The 24155-nt window shown below is 36.8% G+C and overlaps 1 protein-coding gene across 1 annotated transcript; it reads left to right on the forward strand.

Moving 5' to 3' along the window:
* Positions 1-3260: 3260 nt before the first annotated feature.
* Positions 3261-24004, forward strand: LOC147400484 (uncharacterized). Its single transcript, XM_086446180.1, has 12 exons — positions 3261-4251; positions 5453-5655; positions 5751-5948; positions 12574-12645; positions 13606-13701; positions 14216-14295; positions 14506-14581; positions 19248-19458; positions 20038-20234; positions 21568-21673; positions 22833-22922; positions 23126-24004. Exons 1-12 carry the CDS (start codon positions 3741-3743, stop codon positions 23872-23874), a joined length of 2589 nt encoding a protein of 862 aa, XP_086302306.1. The 5' UTR covers positions 3261-3740; the 3' UTR covers positions 23875-24004.
* The last annotated feature ends 151 nt before the right edge of the window (positions 24005-24155 follow it).

A 24155-nucleotide genomic window follows, 5' to 3' on the forward strand; every position in this document is an offset into this window, starting at 1 on the left:
TCAGTCCTTTTAACAAAAGAAACCCGACCGTTGGATATTGTTGAATCGCACGGTCGAGATTGTATGGTGCATTTAAGTTATAATTTATTGGTTTTTACAGCGCTATCCCTCTTTTATTTGATTATTCGTGCCACCTCCCCGAGTGAATTACAACGACAATTATAATTTATTATTTTTTACAGCGCCATCCCTCTTTTATCTCATTATTAGTGCCACCTCCCCGAGTGAATTACAACGACAGAGAGCTCTCGTCTGTTCTCTCTAAACCTTCGAACCCCTCTCTCTCTCTCGCTCTCGCTCCGTTGAAACCTCGAAACCCTCCTCTCTCTCGCTGCAACTCATCGATGAAAACCTCTCTCTCCCTCTCTCTCTCTCTCTCTTTCTCGCTCCGCTGAAACCCTCGATAAGAGAGGGAGGATTTGCGAGAAAGTTGCAGAGAGAGAGAGAGAGAGAGTTGCAGGTAGCTTTTCGTGGGAAGCTCTTAATCGTGAGGCCGTGAAGAAGAAAATGGGTGATCCTCATTCAGTCATGAGAGAGGGAGAATGAGAGAGAGAGAGTTGCAGCGAGCTCCGAGGCAACTTCGACAGAGAAATTTGTAGAGAAGAAGAGTTGTAACTCAACATATTTTTTTTTTCTTTTGATTTCGTGTGTGGGGGAAAAAGAAGAGAGAGATATCAGGGAGAAGGAGACGAGAGAGAGATTAGGGAGAGAGAGAGAGAGGGTCGAGCAGTGAGATGGAGAAGGAGACGAGAGAACTCTCTGTTCTTGTTATTTGGTTTTTAAGTTAAAAGGGAGGTAGCACTAAATCCTTAAACGTTTAAGGTTGGCGCTGTAAATAACATATAATTCGTAAGTTCGCTAACTTTCAATCTCAGTCGTATGTTCACATTTAATCCAACAATTTCAGTACGTTTGATAAAACGACTGCTAAATTGAAAGGCGCCGAACGGGACCCTATAGATATATATATATATATATATATATATATATCCCTTTGCCCCCACTCCTCTATATATATATATATAGATATATATATATATATCCCTTTGCCCCCCCCCCCCCCCCCCTCAAAAAAAAAAAAAAAAAAAAAAAAAAAAGATAAACAAATAGATAATTCAAATGAATAAAAACAATCGATTCGTGGTCAGGCAATGAACTCCCAAAGCTGAAGAAAGGTTAATCTGGCCATCTTTCTATATATATATATATATATGTGTGTGTGTGTGAGCGGTTCAATGGCCCTAAAGTTTGCCAAACATTTTTCAAAATATGAGATAGAAGCTTTGGAATAGACTATTTTTTGTGAGCATGATCTCTATGATGAGGAGATCACCCTCACAAAAAATCAGCCTATTCCAAAACTTCTAATATATAAATAAAGAGAGAGAGAGAGACTTTATACATACTCTCCGTTTATACTCTCGTCCTTTACACCTAATCCCTACCATTAATAAAAGATAACCCACGGTTGAGAAGGGTGATGATGTGACAATTCATATTAGAGAATTTTTATACGGCTTGACTTGAGCCCAGCCATGACATTAATTAAATCCGTATCCTTATCCTTACCTTAATAGATGGTAAGACTCAACAATCAAACGTTTCTTCTGTTTTCATATTTTTCTCAAAGGAAAAGAAAAGGAGTCCTCCATCTAGCATAAAAAAATCTGACATAGAATTTAAAATAATGTAGAACATAAAATTTGAAGAACTTTCATAAATAATAATAAGAAAATTTTCGAACTCTTGGATCAAGCCAAATTTTTTATTATTATTATTTATAATTTTAAGAATCAGATCAACAGATTTGATAGGGCTGTGGTGTTATTTGGCTAACATGCCCAACAGCCCTTTTTAGGATGTTAGTCGCGAACTCTCATTAGCCTTCAATTTAACAAGGTCAATTAAAGGTTTAGAAAAGCAATTGGGATGCTCTTAATAAGTGTTGGTGTGACAATAGGATATCTTTAAAAATGCTGAGCTTAACTATAAAAAGTGGTGAACTCGACCCTCCAAATGTGATCCAGATCTTCTTTTTTTTTTTTTTAACGTCAATGCTGGATAGATCTTCTCAAAATATCCAAAATGCTAATATAATTGTGAAACAAACACTTAATCAAAAGTTATGATGGAATCTGTAAAATTTTTGGAATCCCAATTTCATTAACCTTTATTATTATTATTATAAATCATTAAAAAATTAAAAAATACATCTAAATGTTCAAAATTAGGAGTATGAGATTTTACATTCGTTGTTCATAATAATAAAAAAAATTAGACATAAAAAATTTACTAAGTAGATTATCAAACCCCAAATTTAGGGATTATTTAGAAAAAAAATCCCTTTGACATGGTCTATTAAGTAATTTTCCCTTTCAAATAACACTAGTGAGTGTAGAAAATCATACTCCATGAATACTTTTTCTCAAGAAGCCTTTTTATATAATTGCGGAAAATCAATGGTTGCACATAATGCCACTTGTAGTGTTAGTGTAGAAAGGCTCAAGAAAAATAGGTTTTGACGTTGGGTAGGATTAAAGGCACTCCAATTATTACCAAGGGCACCCCCACACCATAGCCAATTTGTTTTTGTTTTAAATAGGTTAAAAATTTCAGGATAGACTGATTTTTGGTGATATTGATTTCTTGAAACTGATAAAAAGTGATTTATGAGTCTTCAACTTTTAAAAGTGATTTACAAAAATATAAATGATTTATGAGTCTTCAACTTATTTTGATGGGGTAAGAAATTTCAAAATGAGCTGGTTTTTTATGCATAGAGATTATTCTCACCACAAATCAGCTCAAAATTTGACTGTGGGGTGTCCTTAATAATAATTGGGATGCCTATAACATTACCCTTTCTCACTTTTCTTACAAAAGAATATTCCTTGTGAAAAGAGAGCGACACTATGAGAAAAGAGCGGCAGAAGTTGTTGGATAGCATTTCAATTGGATCAGACTGACGTCTATATTAGGGAAAAAAATAAAAAGTATCCTGTACTCTAAGGATGAGGCAGTTAACAAATTCCATACTTCAACTTTTTTGCCACGTGTCAATCGTATCCTCTAATTGCTTTCGAGCTGGAAAGTGATCCTACAAACAAAATAAAAAAGAATGCCACGTAATTCATAATGGAGAATAGGCGTTGTTTAGTTATCACACTCTCTACAGTACGAGATCAAGAAATTGCCTAAAAGCCAAATCCGAAAAGGTCCAGAAACGTCACTCAAGCGAATCACCGACTCACAGTTGTGACTTGTGAGAGCATATGGTGATCCCCGAAAATCTCCCATTTCGAACCCTAAAATTGTCCGATTTCTCGATTTTGCTCCACTTGTTCTTTGTCTTCTTGTTATTATTCAACCTAAATTAGCAATTTTCTTCATCTCTATTTCTGATTTTGTAGAAAATTTTCGATCAAACCAAAGAATCCGACACTAAATCAGGGATTCAATCCACCTTTCTTACTTTCCTCCTCCCAAAAAATCTTTTTTTTTTTTCTTGGTTTTTTTTGTTTGTATTATCTGATTATTTCTGATTCTTTAATCTTACATCAAAGAAAACCTTATCTTAAATTTCACGAGATTGTTAATTTAACTTCGAAGTTCAGATTCTTACTTGGAATCCCCATAAATAGAGCTCCAAAGCTTCATTTTTCTTCAGAAAGTAAAACAATAAAAATGGGTTAAATTGAATCCATTTGGTTTGATTTTCATTAGGGTTCTCTTGGTTAATAATGAAGATTTTAATGTTGTCTGAATTCTTGTTATTAGTTCTTATTTCCGTGTTCTTCGTAGATTATGCTGTTGGTAAAGAATGCACCAACATTCCCACTGAGGCCTCTTCACACACTATCCGTTACCATCTGTTGTCCTCGAAAAACGATTCATGGAGAGAGGAGATGTTTTCTCATTACCATGTGATCCCAACCGATGACTTTGCATGGTCGAATTTGTTTCCGAGGAAATTTCTTAAAGATGAGGACAAGTTGAATTGGATGATTATGTATAGGAATATTAAGAGTCAAAAAGGAGGGAATTTCCTTAGAGAAGTGTCGTTACACGACGTGAGATTGGATCCTGATTCAATTCAAGGGAAGGCGCAGCAGACCAACTTGGAGTACTTGCTTATGTTGGATGTTGATAGCTTGGTTTGGAGCTTTAGGAAGACGGCTGGTTTCCCGACTCCTGGAGTGCCGTATGGAGGATGGGAGGCTTCGGATTGTGAGCTTCGAGGGCATTTTGTGGGTTAGTTTAGTTTCCTCATTTTGCTTAATTATTAATTCGTCACAGTTTGATTTACATTATTGGATTCTTAGTAGTCTATAATATCTGTTTGTATCTGAAGATACAAAAAGCTCTGATGAATTTGCTACATAGATGTACTTGTAGTTCATTACTAAAGAATGGGAATTTGAAGAAGGCAGTGAAACAATCACAGACTAAAATTCAAAAAGAAGAGCAAGAGTTTATAAGAGAAACTTTAATTCCAAAAAAAAAAAAAAACAGAATTACACACACACACACACACATGAAAGGGAAAGAAAGATTCAGGGACGAGGATAATTTTATCCATGTAAATCTTGCAGCCGAACATGCCCTTAGGCCCATCTCTTAACTCTGGATTTATTGATATGGGTTCATTGTAAACTTGGGCTTAATCTACTTATCTAACAAAATTTTCTTTTCCAAGTTCTTCGATTGAGAAACCCACTGACAACAATTAGTCTGCTTTGACTCTTAACAAAGATTTGAGTTTACTTTTGCTTGAATTTCTACAGTTATCTTCAGTTCTCAAAGAATACATATCCTCATTAAAGTGCCAACTTAGCTAAGTGGTAAGATGCGTGGAGTGTTTTTCAAACATCTTGGGTTCAAACCCCCTCGAACCCAATTTTATTTGCTAACCACTAACCCTGTACCTATAAAAAAATCCTATTATTTAACAAGAAATTCATCATTTGTTTGTTATAAATCTTAAGTTAGGCATTCCATTAACAGCAATATAGTAAAGATTAGTTTACTATTGGGTTACTATTATCACATGGTTATCCCTTACTTGTTTTTTTGTTTTTTTAAACTTGAATTAAGAAATGAAAACCTCTCTTGAGATATCGTGGAAGTGGTGCTGTCACACCACTTAGTAACCATCCCTTTAGATGCTTGAGCTTTACCAGCATATATTTCTGTTGTTTATGTGGGATCAAATTCCATTTTTTTTTTCTTTTAATTTGTTTATAGTGAAATTCTTTTCCATGACTTGAAACTGGAATCAATTACCCATTTCAAATGGCCCAAGTGGTGCTGTTTGATTGAACTTATCATGGATTTCAAATTGCTTCTCAGCTTAATGGTGAATTATACATGTCATAGGCCGAATCTTGTCCATCTTCTTTCTAGGTTTTGATGCACATGATTTATACAAACAACTTCCTTTGAAATCTTGTAGGGCATTACATGAGTGCATCGGCACAAATGTGGGCCAGTACTCACGATGATACTCTCCATGAAAAAATGTCTGCGGTGGTTTCTGTGCTATATGACTGCCAGAAAAAAATGGGCACAGGGTATCTGTCTGCCTTCCCGTCTGAACAATTTGACCGTTTTGAAGCTATAAAACCTGTTTGGGCACCATATTACACCATTCACAAGGTAGATTTTACCTTGAGAGTGTCATATTAGGTGTGCTAAGTTTCATTGGTTGTGTAAATTTCATATCAGAAGCCTTATATTGCATACTTTGACAGATCTTAGCAGGCCTTTTGGATCAATATTCATTAGGCAGGAACGAGCAAGCTTTAGAAATGGCTATCTGGATGGTAGACTACTTCAGCAACCGAGTGCATAATGTCATAACAAAATACAGTCTGGAAAGGCATTGGTCGTCACTTAACGAAGAAACTGGTGGCATGAATGATGTCCTTTATAAGCTGTACAGCATAACGGTAAAACTTTTGTGTCTAATTCCAATAGAATTGTCACTGTGCACTGCATGGTCATACCATACACATTCTTATGCAAATAAAATTCTCCGTTTTTTTACCTTGCCTCTTGTTCCCTCTAAAGAAGAAGCATTCAAATCCATTTAAAAAGGAAGTATTCGATATTCTTATATATATATATATATCACGTTTTTTCAACTTGTAAACATGGGGCTAGAAATATATATATCTATATATATATATCTATATATATATATATATCACGATTTTTCAACTTGTAAACATGGGGCTAGAAATTTCAGAATGGGCTGATTTTTAGTGAGGATGATCTCTACGGTGTAGGACAAAACACGTTTGGTAAAGCGTAGGGTAAAGTGTAGGGTGTTGAACATTTCCCATATATCTATATATATATATATAGGGGTTGGGATCCATAGACTCATAGAAATAAACTCATAACTTCACCCAAATTCTCTACCGTTGTAATCTTTTAATCTGGTGGTTTTCATCCTTTGTGATTTGGCAACATTTAATTTTCTTGTTAAGGAAAATTCTGATGATTTGATAATTGTACATAGAAATTTGTGGAATTTTTTTTTTCCGTATGTAACCTGTAAAAATTAAATTGATGAAAAAGGTGAGGATCTCTCATACATAAATATAAAATTTGGAATATACTATATTGTGGATGCATTATTCCAACCACATGATTGGGTGCTACATGGATGTAGAGCACAAAACATGATTGGGTGCCACATGGATGTAGAGCACAAAATTGTAAGAACTCTAAAAACAATTTAAAAAGGACATTTTTTCACCTCTGGAGTTGGATTTTACTTGGGAATTTTAGTGGCTGTCAAATTTCAAACCATTGATCAGGCGAAAACAAGTTTTTTATTTTGGATTTTAAAAAAAATTTAATCTAGACCATGAAATCTAGAGGGCTGGGGTGTCATTTGTGCCAACATAGCGCAAATGAGGACCTCGGTGGCTTGATGCAGGCTTTACTATGAAGGGTGTGATCCTCTATCATGTAGAAGTGGAGGATGGCACTAAATATCAGTGACATTATTTTCCAGTATGACACATTGGAAAAATAACAATTCACCGATATGCTTGGATATGAAGATACAAATACACAAAAATACTTTTAATGCTTAATTAAGCTCAAATGTAATGTTTACTGAATAATATCCTCTCTTTTTTCGTAGCACATATTTTACAAGTAAATTATTTAATTTTTTTTTTTTTTTTTGATAAGTATAAATTTATATTAATGAAGAAAAGAGAAGGAGGCTGAGATAGCCCCCAAACAACAACAACAACAACAACAACAAAGAAGAACAGTAACCAAAAAACAATGTCGACGGTGAACTAAGAGTCACAAATAGTATCCCAGTTGAAAACAAAATCTTGGAAGCCCACTCCTTCAAAGTCTTTCCTCAAGTTGGACCAAAGGAACAAGAAACCCAAAATCTCCAAGATTACAGTATGCGATGTGCTCTCCTTGCTGAGGAAAACCCTGTTGTTACGCTCTCTCCAAATACCCCAAGCAATGGCGAATGGAAGGATAGCCCAGAGAATCTTCTTTCTAGAAAAGAATATATTGTAACTCCAACCCTCTAGAAGCGCAAAAAAAGATAAAGGAAGAACCCAATTTACCTTGAAGCGAGATAAGAAGAACATCCAAATATATCGGGAAAAAGGACAATGAATAAGAATATGGTTGACAGACTCCCCATCCTTACAACAAAGAAAGCATAAATTCGGAGTAACCCACCCCCTTATTTATCAAGTTATCCATGGTGAGAATTCTTCCCAAAGAGGCAAGCCAAAGAAAGAAGGATACCTTAGAAGGAACAAGAATAGACCAAAGGACAGAAGGCGAGAAAGATACATCACCTAATGGCTGTAAACAATAATAGAAAGACTTAACAGAGAACTTCTTATCCTTCGCCTTGAACCATTCCCATCTGTCATGCTCGGTCTCTTTGATTTGAGTCGAGTTAAGGAGATGTAGGAGAGATGTAACCTCCGTCAATTCCCAATCATTGAAATTTCTTCTTAAACCCAGATCCCAAGAATCCGTAATCCCATCCCGAATCAGACACTGTCTTACTGAGTTATTTTTTTTCAAAGAACAAGCGTACAAGGATGGAAATTGGGTAGATAGAGAAGAAGTTCCGCACCAAATATCCTCCCAAAACCTCACCTTGTCTCCCCTCCCAACTTTGAATCTTATCTCCCTCTCAAACTTCTCGACACCCTTCAGAATACCTCTCCACACACTACACCCATAAGTCCCTATAGCCTCTCCACTATACCAACCAAACCTCTTCTCACCATACTTAGCCTTAACCACTCTCCTCCACAGGTTATCTCTTTCTTCCCCGAATCTCCATAGCCACTTACCTAGGAGAGCTTTATTAGTTAGTCTTAGACCTCGAATCCCCAAGCCTCCATTCTTCTTTGGAGTACAAACCATCTTCCAATTCACCAAATGATACTTTCTACCACCATTATTATCATTCCACAGGAAATTCTTCATAAGTCTTTCAATTTTCACTTCCACCGATTGAGGCAATGTAAACAAGGATAAGAAATAAATCGGAATACTACTCAAAGTACTTTTAATCAGCGTCACCTTACCCCCCTTTTGAGAGATATTTAGCCTTCCAAGTACTTAACTTCTTTTCCATTTTCTCGATCACACCCTGCCAAATATTCTTACTACAATACGGAGCCCCTAAAGGTAATCCTAAATAGGAAGATGGAAGCATATCACTCCTACAACCCAAAGTAGCTGCTAAGACTGAAAGGTTCGGAACCTCTCCAACATCAAACAGCTTACTCTTCTGTAAATTGACGTGTAAACCTGAAATTGCTTCGAAACAACATAATAAAACCCGAAGAGTTCTAACTTGGTCTGTAACCGGATCAAGAAATACTAGGGTGTCGTCAGCAAATTGCAAATGCGAAATTAATGGCCCCTCAACAGACACCCTAAACCCGGATAACCTCCCTATCTCGACCCCCCTACTGAACAACTTACCCAAAGCCTCCGTCACTATAAGAAATAGAAATGGAGATAACGGATCACCCTGCCTCAGCCCCCTAGAACTCCGAAAAAAACCTGCCGGACTACCATTGACTAGGATAGAAAAAGACACTGACGTTATACACTTCATAATCCACCCAATCCACCTAGAACCAAACCCCATCCTCCCCATCATATACTCCAAAAAATCCCAGCTTACATGGTCATACGCCTTCTGCATATCGATTTTTCCTATTAACCCTGCCTTCTTGGCTTTGATTCTAGAGTCTAAACATTCATTAGCCATTAACACACCATCCAAAATTTGTCTTCCCTTAATGAAGGCACCTTGTTCAGGACCAATTAGTTTTTTCATAACTTCTTTCAATCTGTTCGCCAACACCTTAGATATAATCTTGTACACCGATCCTATTAAACTAATGGGTCTGAAATCACTCAAGTCAACCGCCCCCACTCTTTTCGGAATCAATGCCACAAAGGTACTGTTAAGAGCATAATGTAGGCAATCATTTTCCTGTAACTCCCAAACCACCTTCATAAAATCTTCGGAGATAATTTCCCAGCAATGCTTGAAGAATTCCATTGTGAAACCATCTGGTCCCGGCGCTTTGTTCCCTCCCATGGATGCGACAACTGATCTCACTTCATCTTCCCCGATCTGCCTTTCCAACCCCGCCCTTTCTTCATTAGTTAGCATATTGAAATCGAGATTGTCCGGGCGAGGCCTCCTATCCTCTCTTTCTTTATAAAGCTCTTTGTAGTAACTTACTATTCCCTCCCTAATACCCTCTTCCCCTTCTACCATAGTCCCATTGATCATCAAATTGTCCATTTGGTTATTTTTTCTATGATAGTTGGCCACCTTATGGAAAAACTTGGTATTATTATCACCCTCTTTAAGCCACTGAATTCTAGATTTCTGACGCCAACTTATCTCCTCCATCAACGCAACTCTTTGAAATTCTAACTTAAGCTCAGTTCTTTTCCTCTTTCCACTATTTCTAACTCCCCCCGCTCCTCCTTATAATCTAGATCCTCAATTTCCTTGAGGAGCTCCCCCTTTCTCAACTCAACTCTCCCCACTTCTTCCTTGTTCCACTTTTTCAATTTCTCTTTTAGATACTTGAGTTTGTTCTTGAAAACAATTCCTGGGTACCCCACTGTTGGACATTCCCTCCACCAATCTTTAACTAGATCTGCAAAATTTGGGTGAATAAGCCACATATTTTCAAATCGGAAAGGAATCGGACCAGATCGACTTTGCCCCGCCTCAATAACAATAGGATTGTGATCCGAAATTAGACTCGGGGCTGCCGTGTGCACCACATTACGAAATTTCTCTTCCCAATCTCCACTCACCAAAAATCTATCTAGTCTGGACATCCTAGGCTCAGCTTGATTATTGGACCAAGTAAACCTTCTACCTAGAAGGGGTAAATCCATTAAGGCAAATCTATTCACAAAAGCGTTGAAATCCCTCATCCCCTTAGTGATCCTCTGCCCCCCATTCCTCTCATTGGTGAATCTAATAACGTTGAAATCTCCCCCTAGAACCCAAGGCTTATGCCAATAACCCGCAAGATCCTCCAACTCTTCCCAAAATTGTTGCCTCTCCCTACTCATTGTGGGGCCATAAATCCCTGAGAAAACCCATTGAAAATCATCATTAACGCACTTACAAAGGATAGAAATGGAAAAAGCCCCAACTAAGTTGTCAATCACTTGAATGAAATCCTTATTCCACATCAAAAGAATACCACCTGCACTCCCAAGAGCTGGAAGAGCAACCCAACCAATATTCCCCCTCCAAAGGTCCTTAATCACCTTATCCTCACAAAACGAAAGCTTCGACTCTTGAAGAGAAACTAAGATTGGCCTTTTGGCTATGATAAACGCTTTCACAGCCGCCCTCTTCATTCTTTCCCCCAACCCTCTCACATTCCACGACAAAATCTTAATCGACATAGCAACCAAAACAAGAACCCAAACCTAAACCAACGAACGACTCTATTATTGTTCCGCCATCTTGGCCAATTTTGGCCTATACATCTTCTTCACTGATTCCATAGGAGCCACCACAACCAACTCATTTGATTGCCCATCCCTAAATGTTTGAATCTCTTGACTATTTGACGCCTCCAGCCCCAAATTATCAACATCAATTCCATTATCCTTGCTTAACTCCTTCAACTCTTCCTCAAGGAGAGCTCTGTCCTTCGAGTCTCCTATGACCACTCTTAAGATAAGCGAACAATTTTTATCATCTGTCTCCGGTATTATTCCAAACTCCTCTGCCATACTCAAGGCTTGGCTCACTAACCATTCAATTGTTTCCATTTCAGTTTGAACTACTAAATCCTCCTCTTGAACCAAATTTGGATCTTCTAAACCTCTGTCATCCCAATGCCCATCGAAATAAGCTTCTGTCTGATTCAAGCCCGTCACTTCCTCCGGCATCTGGGTCAAGAGAATCTCTGACGAAGAACGACATAGGACATCTCTACTAATCTCCCTTAAATTCTCCTCAACATGAGAGATCTCGCTGATCTGATGAGATTCGATCAAGGCTACAGGAATCTGAGACCTGTTAACAGAATACCAAGGAAATACGAAAACACGACAGGAAGACCCACCAGAGCCCATACAAGAAACCCAAGAAGAAGTGTTCGAAAAAGGGAGAAGAGTGAAACCAAATGTGCTTAATGAAGAGTTAAAAATACCTTCCCTAGAAATATTCCCTCGACTATCCTGCCACACATGCTGCATGCTCGAACTCCCTGGATCTAGCGACAACCCACAATTCTCCCACACTGTATTTTGACTTCTGTCCCTCTTCTTTGAGACTATTATGATAGAGCCATCTGAAAATCCTCCCTTCCTCCTATACAACTCCACGTCAGCCTCTCCTTCTGTAATCTTCACCTTGGTTCCTTCTTCCATTTTTGAACTACCCCTCTGATACTGATCTCTTTTCCCCTCTATTCTGTCGGACCAAAGAACTCTGGTAACTGCAGAGTCAACGATCACTTCATTTCTTGGTTCGCTGTATTTTCGAGTATCAAGTCCCCTCCCTTGTTCTGGTTTCTGATATATCAAGCAATCTTCTTCATCCAAACCCCTCGGCAGCTTCTGAAGAGAGATGACTTCACAATGTTTTTTTTTAATAAGTACAACACCCCTATGTTTTCACTGGTGTTCCAAAATGGAATGACATGAAGTTCTGTAATGATACTTAAATCCTTAACATAGTGCCGTACAGATACATTAATCACTGTCTTATATAGAATGATTTTTGTTACATACATAACAAATTAATATGACCACATAGCCACCATATCATCCTACTTAGCTAGAAAAATGAAGTTTATTTAAAACCTCTACATACACAAAATTTTTCCACAAAACTAGAGTTGTGATGTCCATTACAGTTTGAGTTTGTAACTTTACCAAGTCAGGAGTCATGGATTGATCCCTTGGTTTCTTTCTATTATATTTACTATTTGTTGGCATTTTTTTAGTATTGTGTTCTTCAGGGTTTTGAATTTACTCTTTCATTTGAACTGTGTGCAGGGAGACCAGAAGCATTTAGAGTTGGCTCACCTATTCGACAAACCATGCTTTCTGGGTTTGCTTGCATTAAAGGTAAACGGTTTTTTTTTTCCTTCTTTCATCACTGGTTGTGGGTTTGCTTATAGATATTTTCTACTACCATTTTTTTTTCCATCAAGATTTGACTAAACAAGATGTTCTGTATATATATTTTTTCTTCTTCCCCTATGCATTACAAGATAGTCTATAAATTTAAATTTATGACTAGGAGATCTTTTGCAATAATTGATCCTGTAAACTCAATATCTGGGTTGAACATCTGCAAATGTGTATCGCAGTTCGGCTGCAATTTGTTACTAAGGGATTCTCAAATTTACATTTGAGACAGTAAAATAAAAACCACTGATGTTCAGATAAACTTTGAGTTAAAATCTGAAAACTGTAGTTATAGACATTAGTATGATCCTTACGAGTACTGATATGTGATGTCTATATAAGATAATGAAACTTTTATGATGCTATACTTTATTGCGGTAACCTTGAGGTAGTAGGAGCTTTGGTCCCAGCCTACCCACCATCTATTATAATTGACTGAAAATGTTATATTGCCGTCATATTGTCATATTGTAATGGCTGTTACTACAATGCCATTATAATGTCAATAACATTGAAGAAGCTTTACTTCAATTCTTTGTAGGGGCACAATCATGACATGGCTCTTTACAAAATTAGGAAAAGGATTCGTTTAGCCAACACCAAGTTTTTGGGATATGGCTTTGATGATGATGTTGATGCTGAGAAACTCATAGGTGTAGCTGGTTTGGAACCCAGATCTGTGGAATCAACACTCACTAGGTTTACCAACTTAGCAAACCAACACCTTCAAAACCCACCCTCACCCTTCTCCTGCTAATAGATCTCATTTGAAACAGGGTACCTGTAAAATGTATTAGTAAATTGCACACTATTCAATGAGCTGTTTGTTTTCTCTCATGTTGTCACCTTTTTTCCTTCTAGAATGTTCGTTATTAAATTTCTCTCTGTCGCTTGCAGGCCGATAGTCTTTCCAATTTTCATGCCAATACACATATCCCAATTGTTATTGGATCTCAGATGCGATATGAAGTTACTGGTGATCCCCTCTATATGGTAAATGGGTCCAGAATAATTTCTGTATAATCTGAAAGCTGTTATTTCTGCTTAAATATGTACTAATACTTCCTTTTTTTGTTATATGGAATTCCTTAATTTTGCTGCATTGATCTTTGAATACATTATTTTTTCTTAGTAAAGAGTCCCATCTTGTGTTCATTAGTTCTCTTTGAATCCTCACTAGCATGCCTCCAACTTTGATGGTAAAATTGTTGTTCTTGCAAAATGTAGTTCATCCCATGTAAAGAAATCATAGTCTCTCCAAATGGACATCGTCTTTATCTAGAAGTCTTGAAAAGAGTGAGGGATTTGAAAATATGTTCAAGGTTCCCCTCCCCCCCGATAAGTGAAAAATATGTATATGGTTTTGTTTCTTTTGTATAGTTTATGTGGAATTGCAGTCGTTTTCCCTTATTTTTATTCTCTTTCTTGTTGCTAACTAAGTTACTTCTAGGAAGCACTTAAAGTTGAAACTTACATTGAAGTTCTATTATATCTTGTTGTTTGGCAGGAAATAGGGATGTTCTTTATGGATGTTGTCAATTCTTCTCACAGCTATGCAACAGGGGGAACATCAGTCAGTGAATTCTGGTAATGGCACTAGGGAGCTTCTTTGCATCCAAGTATATATTCCCTTTATTGGATTTACCATTTCCTTCATCCTGGATGCTTTGATTGAATGTTAATAGAAAGAAGTAGTAGGAAACTTTTGGTTATATCCCATAGCTTAATGAGTAATGTTCTATAGTATCTTTAAGCTCATATTGTTTTCTCCTGTTCGCTGCCTCATTTTATGTGCAGGTCTAACCCAAAACGGTTAGCGGACACTCTAAAGACTGAAAATGAAGAATCCTGCACTACGTACAACATGCTAAAGGTTTGCACATTTGCTTTCACATTTATAAATTCTCTGGGAGAACATGGACTAGAAATTCTAGGTTATTATGGAAGAGTTATCATATAATCCCATGGTTTAACATTTCTATTTCATGGTATTTTTCAGGGAGCCTAGAAATAAAAATATCCCGACCACTGTGGAATTAGCTTAAAATTTTTGGAAATGAGGGAAATATTCATTTCTATCTCAGGAGTTACTTAGGACATGGAAATGAAGAATGAATCCACTCTTACATCATTTAACTACAATATACAACCACATTAAGAAAAAGTAAGATATTATATAATTTACACCTTCTCTGTGAATAACTTATCCTAGGTTCCAATATCATATTTATACTTCCTACATTGTGATCTTTATTATTGTAGTTCAATAACAACAATCAAGTTATCGGAATATTAACATAGACTAGAACAATTATCGGCCTTGTGAAGGGGGGGATGCCCAAGCTGCTTTGTCTATCTCTAGCTTATTTCCTCCTATAGATTTGGTATTAGCATGTTTCCCCTACGCTAATGTGTTAATGACATGGTACAAACTACAGAGACCGGGCATCTTGTCCCTGTCAACCATCCTGTTTGCAATTGAATGTTCACCAAATTACCTATGAAATAGAAACGTAACGAAATAATGAAAATATTATCAACAAAAAATTACCTAAGAAATACTTAAAATGAGTTTCTGTTCACAATCTTCTCGATATTTCTTACTTGTGTAAAATTATTTTCCTTGCAGCCATACCCCATCTGTCACCCACTCGTCCCTATAAGCCGTAAAGTTGATAACAAACATTCTTATAGGCGGTATCCATCCAGCTCAAATGATTGCCACCTCAACTATTGACTAGTTCTTTAGATAATCTAGTAGTCATTCAACTATTCCATTACTGATTTTAAAAAGAAGGATCATCTAGTGCTGACTGCTGATACAGAGTCTACTTGGACAATTTGGACATAAGTTCCTTTTTGATGACAGGAGTGTCTGGACACAAGTTGATGCGAGTAAAAATCAACGAAAAAGTTGAGGTATAAGCCAAGGTAGTCAAGTTGGGCCAAATTGTAAGTCGCCCGTATTTTGATCCAATAAATACATTTATCAAACTGCCAGAGGAGTTCTAAAACTACAGCCATCTCCTTCAATATGTTCATAATCTCAAGTACATCACACGTGATCCAACTCATGCAGCCTTGTTGAATTGTTGTGGTGGTAAACTGTGCTTGCTACATTTGCCCAAATATAGTTGAAGTGTAAGGACTCAGATATGTCTCTCAATCTTTCCTCAGATTCTTTAATTACCAGGAATTCTTCAACCTTTTTTTCTTTGCATCCTCCCATCATTGTGCATGTGGATTTGTGGGTAGATCTTTGAGCATGGGATCTCTCATCATCAGTTTACAAGCAAAATCCCCACATTAAATGATGAGTTCTTGCCAGCATTAAGAATCAAGAGCCAAACGGGTCTATTGGCCTCCATCGCCACCCTCTGCTTGATATCCTATTGTTCAATTGGAGAATTTCATGCAATAATCCTTTTTCACACCTTCTATTGTGCTCTTATACAGTCTACTGTTACTGGAACTTCCCCTCATTCCCATCAAAATTAATTGTATGCTTGTTAACATAATTCCAGAATTCGATTCCATTCTAACCCTTTCTTTCTTATTTGGTCCTGACCTTTCAAACTCCTCTACGTGTATAGTTTAGCTTCTTTCAGATACATTATGGAAATTGCATTGTTACAAAACTTATTAAATTGTGCTTCCGTGAGACAAAGACATCATTGCCGTTAGAGTGCTAAATTTCAACTTAAGATTTTATTTTATGTTTTATTTAGAGGTTTTGATTATATTCAGTAATTTCTATCTTTCAGTTGGGGTAGTTTAGGTTTTTGATCTCTTTGCTTTAGGATTTTGTTTTTAGTATTTAAAGATACTCTTATGTTATTTACAACAGATTATTGAATAAAAATTTACAGAATGTTGACCTACCTCCATGATTGGACTGGTTGGCGTAATGCCTTACTCCCTTTCTGTGACTCCAAGGTATAGAAGACTTAGTTGGTGCGAATCTAGGTAAATTTTCTACGTATCTCTATCTCTCTTATTTCTTCTCCTCTTTTTATTTTTATTTTTTTATTTTGAGTAAACCCTGGCCCTTTTGTAGTGGTTGAACCATCCATTCAGTCCCAAACCTTCCAAAAGCCCTTCTAAAACCAGTTCCCATTCTTTTACCCTATGTTACCTGTTTTGTGGGTTTGCTCAGTTGGAATTTGGGTTTGGGATTCGTGGTTTGTTGCTCAAGAATGAACCCAGTTCATACGGGTAGACAGAGATGAGGGCATTTGAAGGTTGAAGTGATGAGTAGGGTAAAGAAGAGATTGAAGATGACAGATTTTGGAGAGAGAAAAGTTCAGCTTTTTTTTACTTAAAAGTTGAAGATGAGGATTTATTTTTTCATCAGTCTATCGAAAAAGACCAAGGTCATAGGGGCATGCTATTAATTTGAAAATTTTGGGGAATCTCTCAAATATTACTAAACATGTGGAAGGGATGTAAAAAAAAAAAGTTAAATGCAGTCCGTTGGTTCGCTGCATTTCACGTACCGAGAGCGAATGGTTCTTCCCTGCTTTTACCTTTCCTCCTTCATTGTTACATCCCAATTCACCAAGCCACACATCATCTAAACCCCTATGGACTCCTTCCACTTGATGTCCCATCCAGGCTGCATACTTGTACACCATCACACCTTAAAACTCACTCAAATCAATCCCAAACCCTAATCTTCATTTTAACCAGCTATCCAACATCTGGACAGCATAACAATTCCAATCGCACGTCCCAATTAGCCTCCAAACCCATTCGCCACTATTCCCTTTGTTGGAACACTGTTACAACATTCCCTTGCTTTAATCACACGTCACCACATTCATCCCTAGCCCTATTAAAATTGCTGCCCAATAACTTTAGCCCTCCATGATCCCAACCAAACCCAACCGAACCACTTAAACCCTCCCCATTAGATCAATTAGGTTATTTCTTTTGAACTTAATGTTACTGGATTTTTATTTATTTTTGTTTATCCATACTTATTCTTAAGTTGATCCCTACATACATTAACACAATTTGGATAGACAGTTGGTCTTAGATCGTTCTCTAAGTCATTGAAATGGTTAAGAGTCTTCACTTGGATTGAGAATTGTGACTCTAAATAGCGGAAGTTTAACTTCTATTGGCATCCCTTCATCCAAACACTCGAGGGATTACTAACTGTAGGATTGTGACTTCCTAGGATCCAAGCTTACGTATTTAGCCGTTTCTTCGTGCTTTGTTGTTTCAGTCTATATCTCAGATTCATCATTTTAGGAGAAGTTTCACTGTCCTGCATCATTCTGCCAAGACATCCCACCAGACCCAACACTTCCTTATGGTATATCTGATGTATTTATGCTTCTAAAACTGATTTATCATCGATCTACAAAGAAAACTCCAAATTATATGTTTCAGTCTCCCCTCATAATCAACTGGGGAGGTTTCCTTTCCTTTTTTTTGTTTACTCAAAATCTTGAATGGTGCAGTAGATTTACACAATAAAATTTCAACTACAATGAATAGAATGATTGCAATATTTATAAGCTTGGGCACAAAATTTAGGTTAAATTGAAGATGTCGCCTGAAATTTTAGAATCCAATATATTGAATGTGTGTTAGTTTTCCTTAGAATGCCCCAAAATCTATTGATGTGATTATTTCTACTGAAATATTGCCAAAACAACATTTCCAAACATTTCATGACCACCTGTAATAATTTGGTCATTTCGAATGGAATTTCATGAATTTAGTACCAATTGGTTATGATTATCCATCTAATGCTATGTTATGAAGACATGGAAGAAGGTGTTAGCATCCTACATGGATACAATGTGTTAAGACTCACAAACCTAATATGACACATTTGCACATTTTACTGTATATTATCTATATAATAAAACACAATGGCTGTCTTCCCATTGTTTACCTACCCCCCAACAAAGAGGGGCTCATATTCAATCTCGTACGCATCTCAAGGATTCTCCCCTTTTCTGAGAATACCCCCTTCAATGTTGTATCTTGCCTTTCCTCTTTACCCCCTTTTCCAATAATGCCCCTCCAACTTTATTGTCTTTCCTTTTTTAACCCTTGAACCCCAAATAGGATGCCCATGCCAGTAGGCATAAACAAACTTTAGAATAAATGAAAGCTTGTAACACAATACTTGAATGGAGTGATAGTTGTATCGGTATGTGTTGAGCGTGTGAGTACAACATTGCATCTGATGAAAATTCTTTGAAAATGAACTGTCCTTGTCACAACAAAGCTATGTTATGCTAAACTCCCAACTGTGGGATTCTTTCATCCAATTCTGGTTTTCTTGAGATATATGATGAGAATTGGAAGAGTTTGATTATGCCAAGAAAAGCTGAGTGTATATGGAAAATCATATGATAGTATATTGATCTCGTGCTTTGATTTACCTCTAGTCCATTTCAGAACCATATGTTAACTTTGTTAAATGCTGACCACAAGAATTCCTCCAATATTTTCCATGTTTACTTCCCAGTTCTTTCAATACTATTTCATTTTGAATTATATGTGCATTTTTTGTGCAGGTTTCTCGTCACCTATTCAGGTGGACGAAAGAAATTGCATATGCTGATTATTATGAGCGTGCCCTAACCAATGGTGTGCTAAGCATCCAGAGAGGACGGGAGCCGGGAGTGATGATCTATATGCTTCCTCAGGGTCGTGGACAGTCCAAGGCCCGAAGCTACCATGGATGGGGAACAAAATTCAATTCTTTTTGGTGCTGTTATGGGACAGGTTTGTCCTGAAGCTAGGTTTTAAATAAGTTTAAAGAAGTGTTTACCCAGATTTCAAAATGATAATTCATTTTTTGAACTTAAATAACATAAATAACGGAACTAACAGTAATTGGCAGCTGTTATTTTCAATATAATGGTAAATAACGAACCTTGTTTAAAAATGCTTAAATAATGCTGTTATAAAATTTTGTAATGACTGTTATTCATGTAAATCAAAGCCTTCATGAACCGTAAAATGACCCAATAACAGAACACGTTTATTTTTTGAGAAAAAAGGATGCAGGTTTGGGCATTACTTTTACAACGGCTGTTATGTACCATTTTAGGACATTTTTAAAGCCATAGTTGAAACTGGTGACTACACTACACTTCTTCTATGTACAGGACTTAAAATGAACATGGATTTCTTAGATCGTAATTTAGGAAATTCCACGTGTATTTCATTCCTGTTACATTGTGAATTTGATAGAGCAAGCTTGATTAGGTTGCTGTTTGCATATCTTACATTTTTTTGGTGTGTTATTTCAGTGCTCTATCTATTTGATAATTTCTAGATCTTCAAATCTTGTTTCTACAGCAATTGAATCATTTTCAAAGTTAGGAGATTCCATATACTTCGATGAGGAGGGAATTATCCCCCAACTTTACATCATACAGTTCATATCAAGTTCACTTGACTGGAAAGCTGGAGGAATTGTGATAAATCAAAAAGTAGATCCTGTTGTTTCGTGGGATCCTTACCTTAAAGTGATGTTGACATTTTCTGCGAATGAGGTTTGTTATTGGCATCTAGTCCATCTTATGTAGAAATAGAGTTCTTCTAAATAATGACAGATTTGTTTTAGATAAAAGTTATAGTAAAAATATTAAAAAGTTAGATCAGTAAAATAACCATGTGTCTTTTATACACCATGTTTGTCATAAAAAATAAGATCCGTGCTACACTGACTTCCTTCAACATTGTGTTTACAAAGAACCTTTGATTTTCCTCTAGAGTATAGCACTCGTATCTCGAGGAAAACATCTATGGTTCTGTGCACACCACCACATTAGCGCAGTGTTGTAGGAAGTCAGTTTAGCATTTTTCTAAGAATAAAGTTCCTTGGGCCTTAAAAGGAAAAATATAACTAATAATTGTTTTTTATATAAGAAAATTTCATTCAAGGAAGTAAAAGGAGAGATTACAAACGAGGTCAAGAAGACGTACCTCAATGAAAACTGGAAAACAAGAAAACAAGAAAAGCACTTGAAACTAATGACCACTACCTGCACTATTGCAACACATCATCTCCCACTTGAACAAAAAAAAATCCTCAAAAAAGAATCCCTTAAAATCTTTGAACTGCTTACACCAAAAGAAAATGTATCCTAAAATGAACATAAAACATCAGGAAGTGAATGCTCCTTCCCATGAAACCCTGCCCATTTTTCCTTCCACAAGTTTTAGCAGATGACAAAAAGTGTCAAATTTCAGAGAACTACCCCCAGAACGGGAGGAAAACCAACCTTGGAATAGGCAAGACACAGACCTAGGAAAGGGCTAAGTTGTCTGAGAAAGGTATCGGAAATGGCACCAAATGGGCCTAGCAAATTCACAATGAATGAGAATGTAGAGGGCTTCCAACTGGTATCATTTTTTTATCGCACGCCAGCATGACAAGTGAGTATATATGGTTAGTTGCATTTAAGTAGCTTGGCCGTTTTGTAAATTTGGGTTCTTTGTGTTGTATCTTTATTTCTATAGCTCTTGGGCCTTTTTTGGATAAAAAAGTGGGAAAAGTAAGCCTCACCTTGATGCCTCACTCAGGGTTAACTCAAGTTTTCTCATTAATTAGTTTAAATTACGAAGGTAATTGATTTTCTATTTAATTATATGAAAAAGACTTCCTATATTCTTTTTATTTCTTGCAAATTAGACATTATTGGTGCTTTATTCATGTGTCCCTACCAAGTTAAGAACTATATTAATCCCTCAGGATTGAGACACTTTTTGTTAGAAATCTGAAGGTCTTCTTAACTTTTATGGGTTAAAGTGAAGTGTATTATTTTCTTTATTAGAAAGTTGTTTTTTTTTTTCGAAAATCATTAATTAGTTTCAGTTATGCAGGGGACAGGGCAGTCATCTAATTTGAACGTGAGGATACCACCTTGGACATATTCAAATGGTGCAAAGGCAACATTAAATGCTGAGGATTTGCCTCCACCAACTCCTGGTATGAGCTACCATCCCGTTCTATACCCCACCCCACCCCAAACACACAATAAATCATGAATGTGGGTTATGAATTCTGAAGCTGCTTATCCTGACATGGATTTCAATGTCTTTAGGGATAAGCCATCTCAAAATATGCCATTCTCAATATGGTATGAACTACTCATCACGGGGATCATCTTCACAAAAATCAGCTCATTCTGACATTTCTAGCTCTTAGAGAAAACTGGATTTAATTTGAAAAACTTTGGAGATCTATTTCACTATTAGCATGAAGTCTGAATTTGATACGACTAAAAATTTTAGAATGGTGTTCTTGGTCTTGTTAAAATCTTTTTAGAATATATATATACACGGTTGGGATCTGTTGACTCATGAAGAATGATTCGTGAGAAAACATATGATCTCGACCGTATAAACACAAAATGCAATGGCCAAGATTTATACTTATCTCCATAACACACATCTCAGAGATACTTTTCTCGAGTATAAATCTTAACCGTTGCATTTTGTATTTAAACGGTTGGGATCATGTGTTTTTTTCATGAGTCACCGGATCCTAACCCATATACAGGGTATCGTTCGGCAGACAACGTTAGGGAGATGAAGTTGGGAGACAAAATTTGTCCTATATGGCTTGAAAGTTTTGGATTGGCTGATTTTTTGTGAGGATGATCTCTATGGTGAGGAGATAATTCTCACAAAAAATCAGCCCAGTCCAAAACTTTTAATAAGTCATATAGGACAAATATTGTCTCCCTAACATTGCCCGCCGAACGCTACCCATACATACACACACACACACATACACCAATCCAACTGTGTAATGATTTTTTCTCACCAAGATGATCAATGCTGTTGAAAATCAGTTTGGTCCAACCTTGCAAACCAAGAATTTTTATTCTGGCAGTCCATTTTTTTTTTTTTTTCCAATTTTTTGTTTTTTTAACTAAACTCTTCATGAGATTAGAAATGTAAGAATGAATTAATATTTTTTTAGGGTGGTCTCCACATTCTGGAAGACACATATTACAATTAGGATCATTAAAAATTAAAATCATCTGATGGGAGTATAAATAATGAGTAAATATAGATGTAACTCATTAATATACATAATAAAGCAAAACGATTCCCTAATGGCCAGATGTTCCCATGAGCAGGTACTTTCCTGTCTATCAGTAGAAAATGGAGTTCTGGAGATAAAGTGACCCTTCAACTGCCGATGACTCTAAGAACGGAGGCCATAAAAGGTAGAATCCTCTAGTAATCCTTTTGATGATGAATTAGTTTTGTATGTCGATGCACCCAATAGAGAATATATGTTTAATATGCATCTCTTTATCTACAAGTCTAGTTAAAATATGGGCATAAGATAAATATTTTTTGCTCTTAGAAATATAAGGATGTTTTATACTTGAAAACTACTCACAATATCTTTAAATGTGGTTCGTAGATGATCGTCCTGAGTATGCATCTATTCAGGCAATCCTTTATGGTCCTTACCTACTTGCTGGTCTAAGCAGTGGTGACTGGGACATCAAAATTGGTACCGCTAAGTCTCTTTCGGATTGGATAACTGCAATTCCAGCCACTTATAATTCACTACTGATCTCTCTTTCCCAAGAATCCCGCAATGAAACCTTTGTTTTGACAAATTCGAACCAGTCAATTACAATGGAGAAATTGCAGGAATCCGGCACAGACTCTGCTGTCCATGCCACCTTCAGACTCATCTCCGAAGATGTGAATCCCTCTCATTCATTATCGCCCAGTGATTTAATTGGAAAGTCAGTCATGTTAGAGCCTTTTGACCTTCCTGGTATGCTGGTAGTGCAAAAGGGACCAAATGGCAACCTTGCAGTGGCAAATGCTGCCGAGGACAAGGAATTATCCATGTTCCGAGTGGTTGCTGGATTGGATGGGAAGAAGAACACAATTTCATTGGAGTCGGAGAGCAAGAAAGATTGCTTCATCTATAGTGGTGTAGATTACAGTGCCGGTACAAGCATTAAGCTTAGTTGCCAGTCTGGGTCTGCTCATGCTGGTTTCGAGCACGGGGCGAGCTTTACATTAACAGGAGGGATAAGTGAGTATCATCCCATCAGTTTTGTGGCAAAGGGGGCGATGAGAAATTTCTTGTTGATGCCATTGTTCATGTTGAGAGATGAATCTTATACTGTGTATTTCAATATTGGAGCTTGAATCTAGGTGAAAACTCTTATTAATGTACTCCATAAGCTTTAGTGATGAATCTTATACTGTTGTATCTTGAATCTACGTGGGGGAGTTGTTAGTTGAAGTTAAATTGGTATAATAAATTTCTCTTATTATCCTCTTTGTTGTGGCAGCTTTACCATTTGAATTCCTCAAAGAACACTTTCTTGATGATTCTTAAAGAAAAGAGGACATAAATCAATTGATTTGGGGGAATTGATGTGACAATTATAGCCCATATCGTTCTGGTCATTCTTTCCCTTGGGAAA

The sequence above is a fragment of the Akebia trifoliata genome, chromosome 6 (genome assembly GCF_017979445.1).
Source record: "Akebia trifoliata isolate Shusen 1 chromosome 6, ASM1797944v1, whole genome shotgun sequence".
NCBI lineage: Eukaryota > Viridiplantae > Streptophyta > Magnoliopsida > Ranunculales > Lardizabalaceae > Akebia > Akebia trifoliata.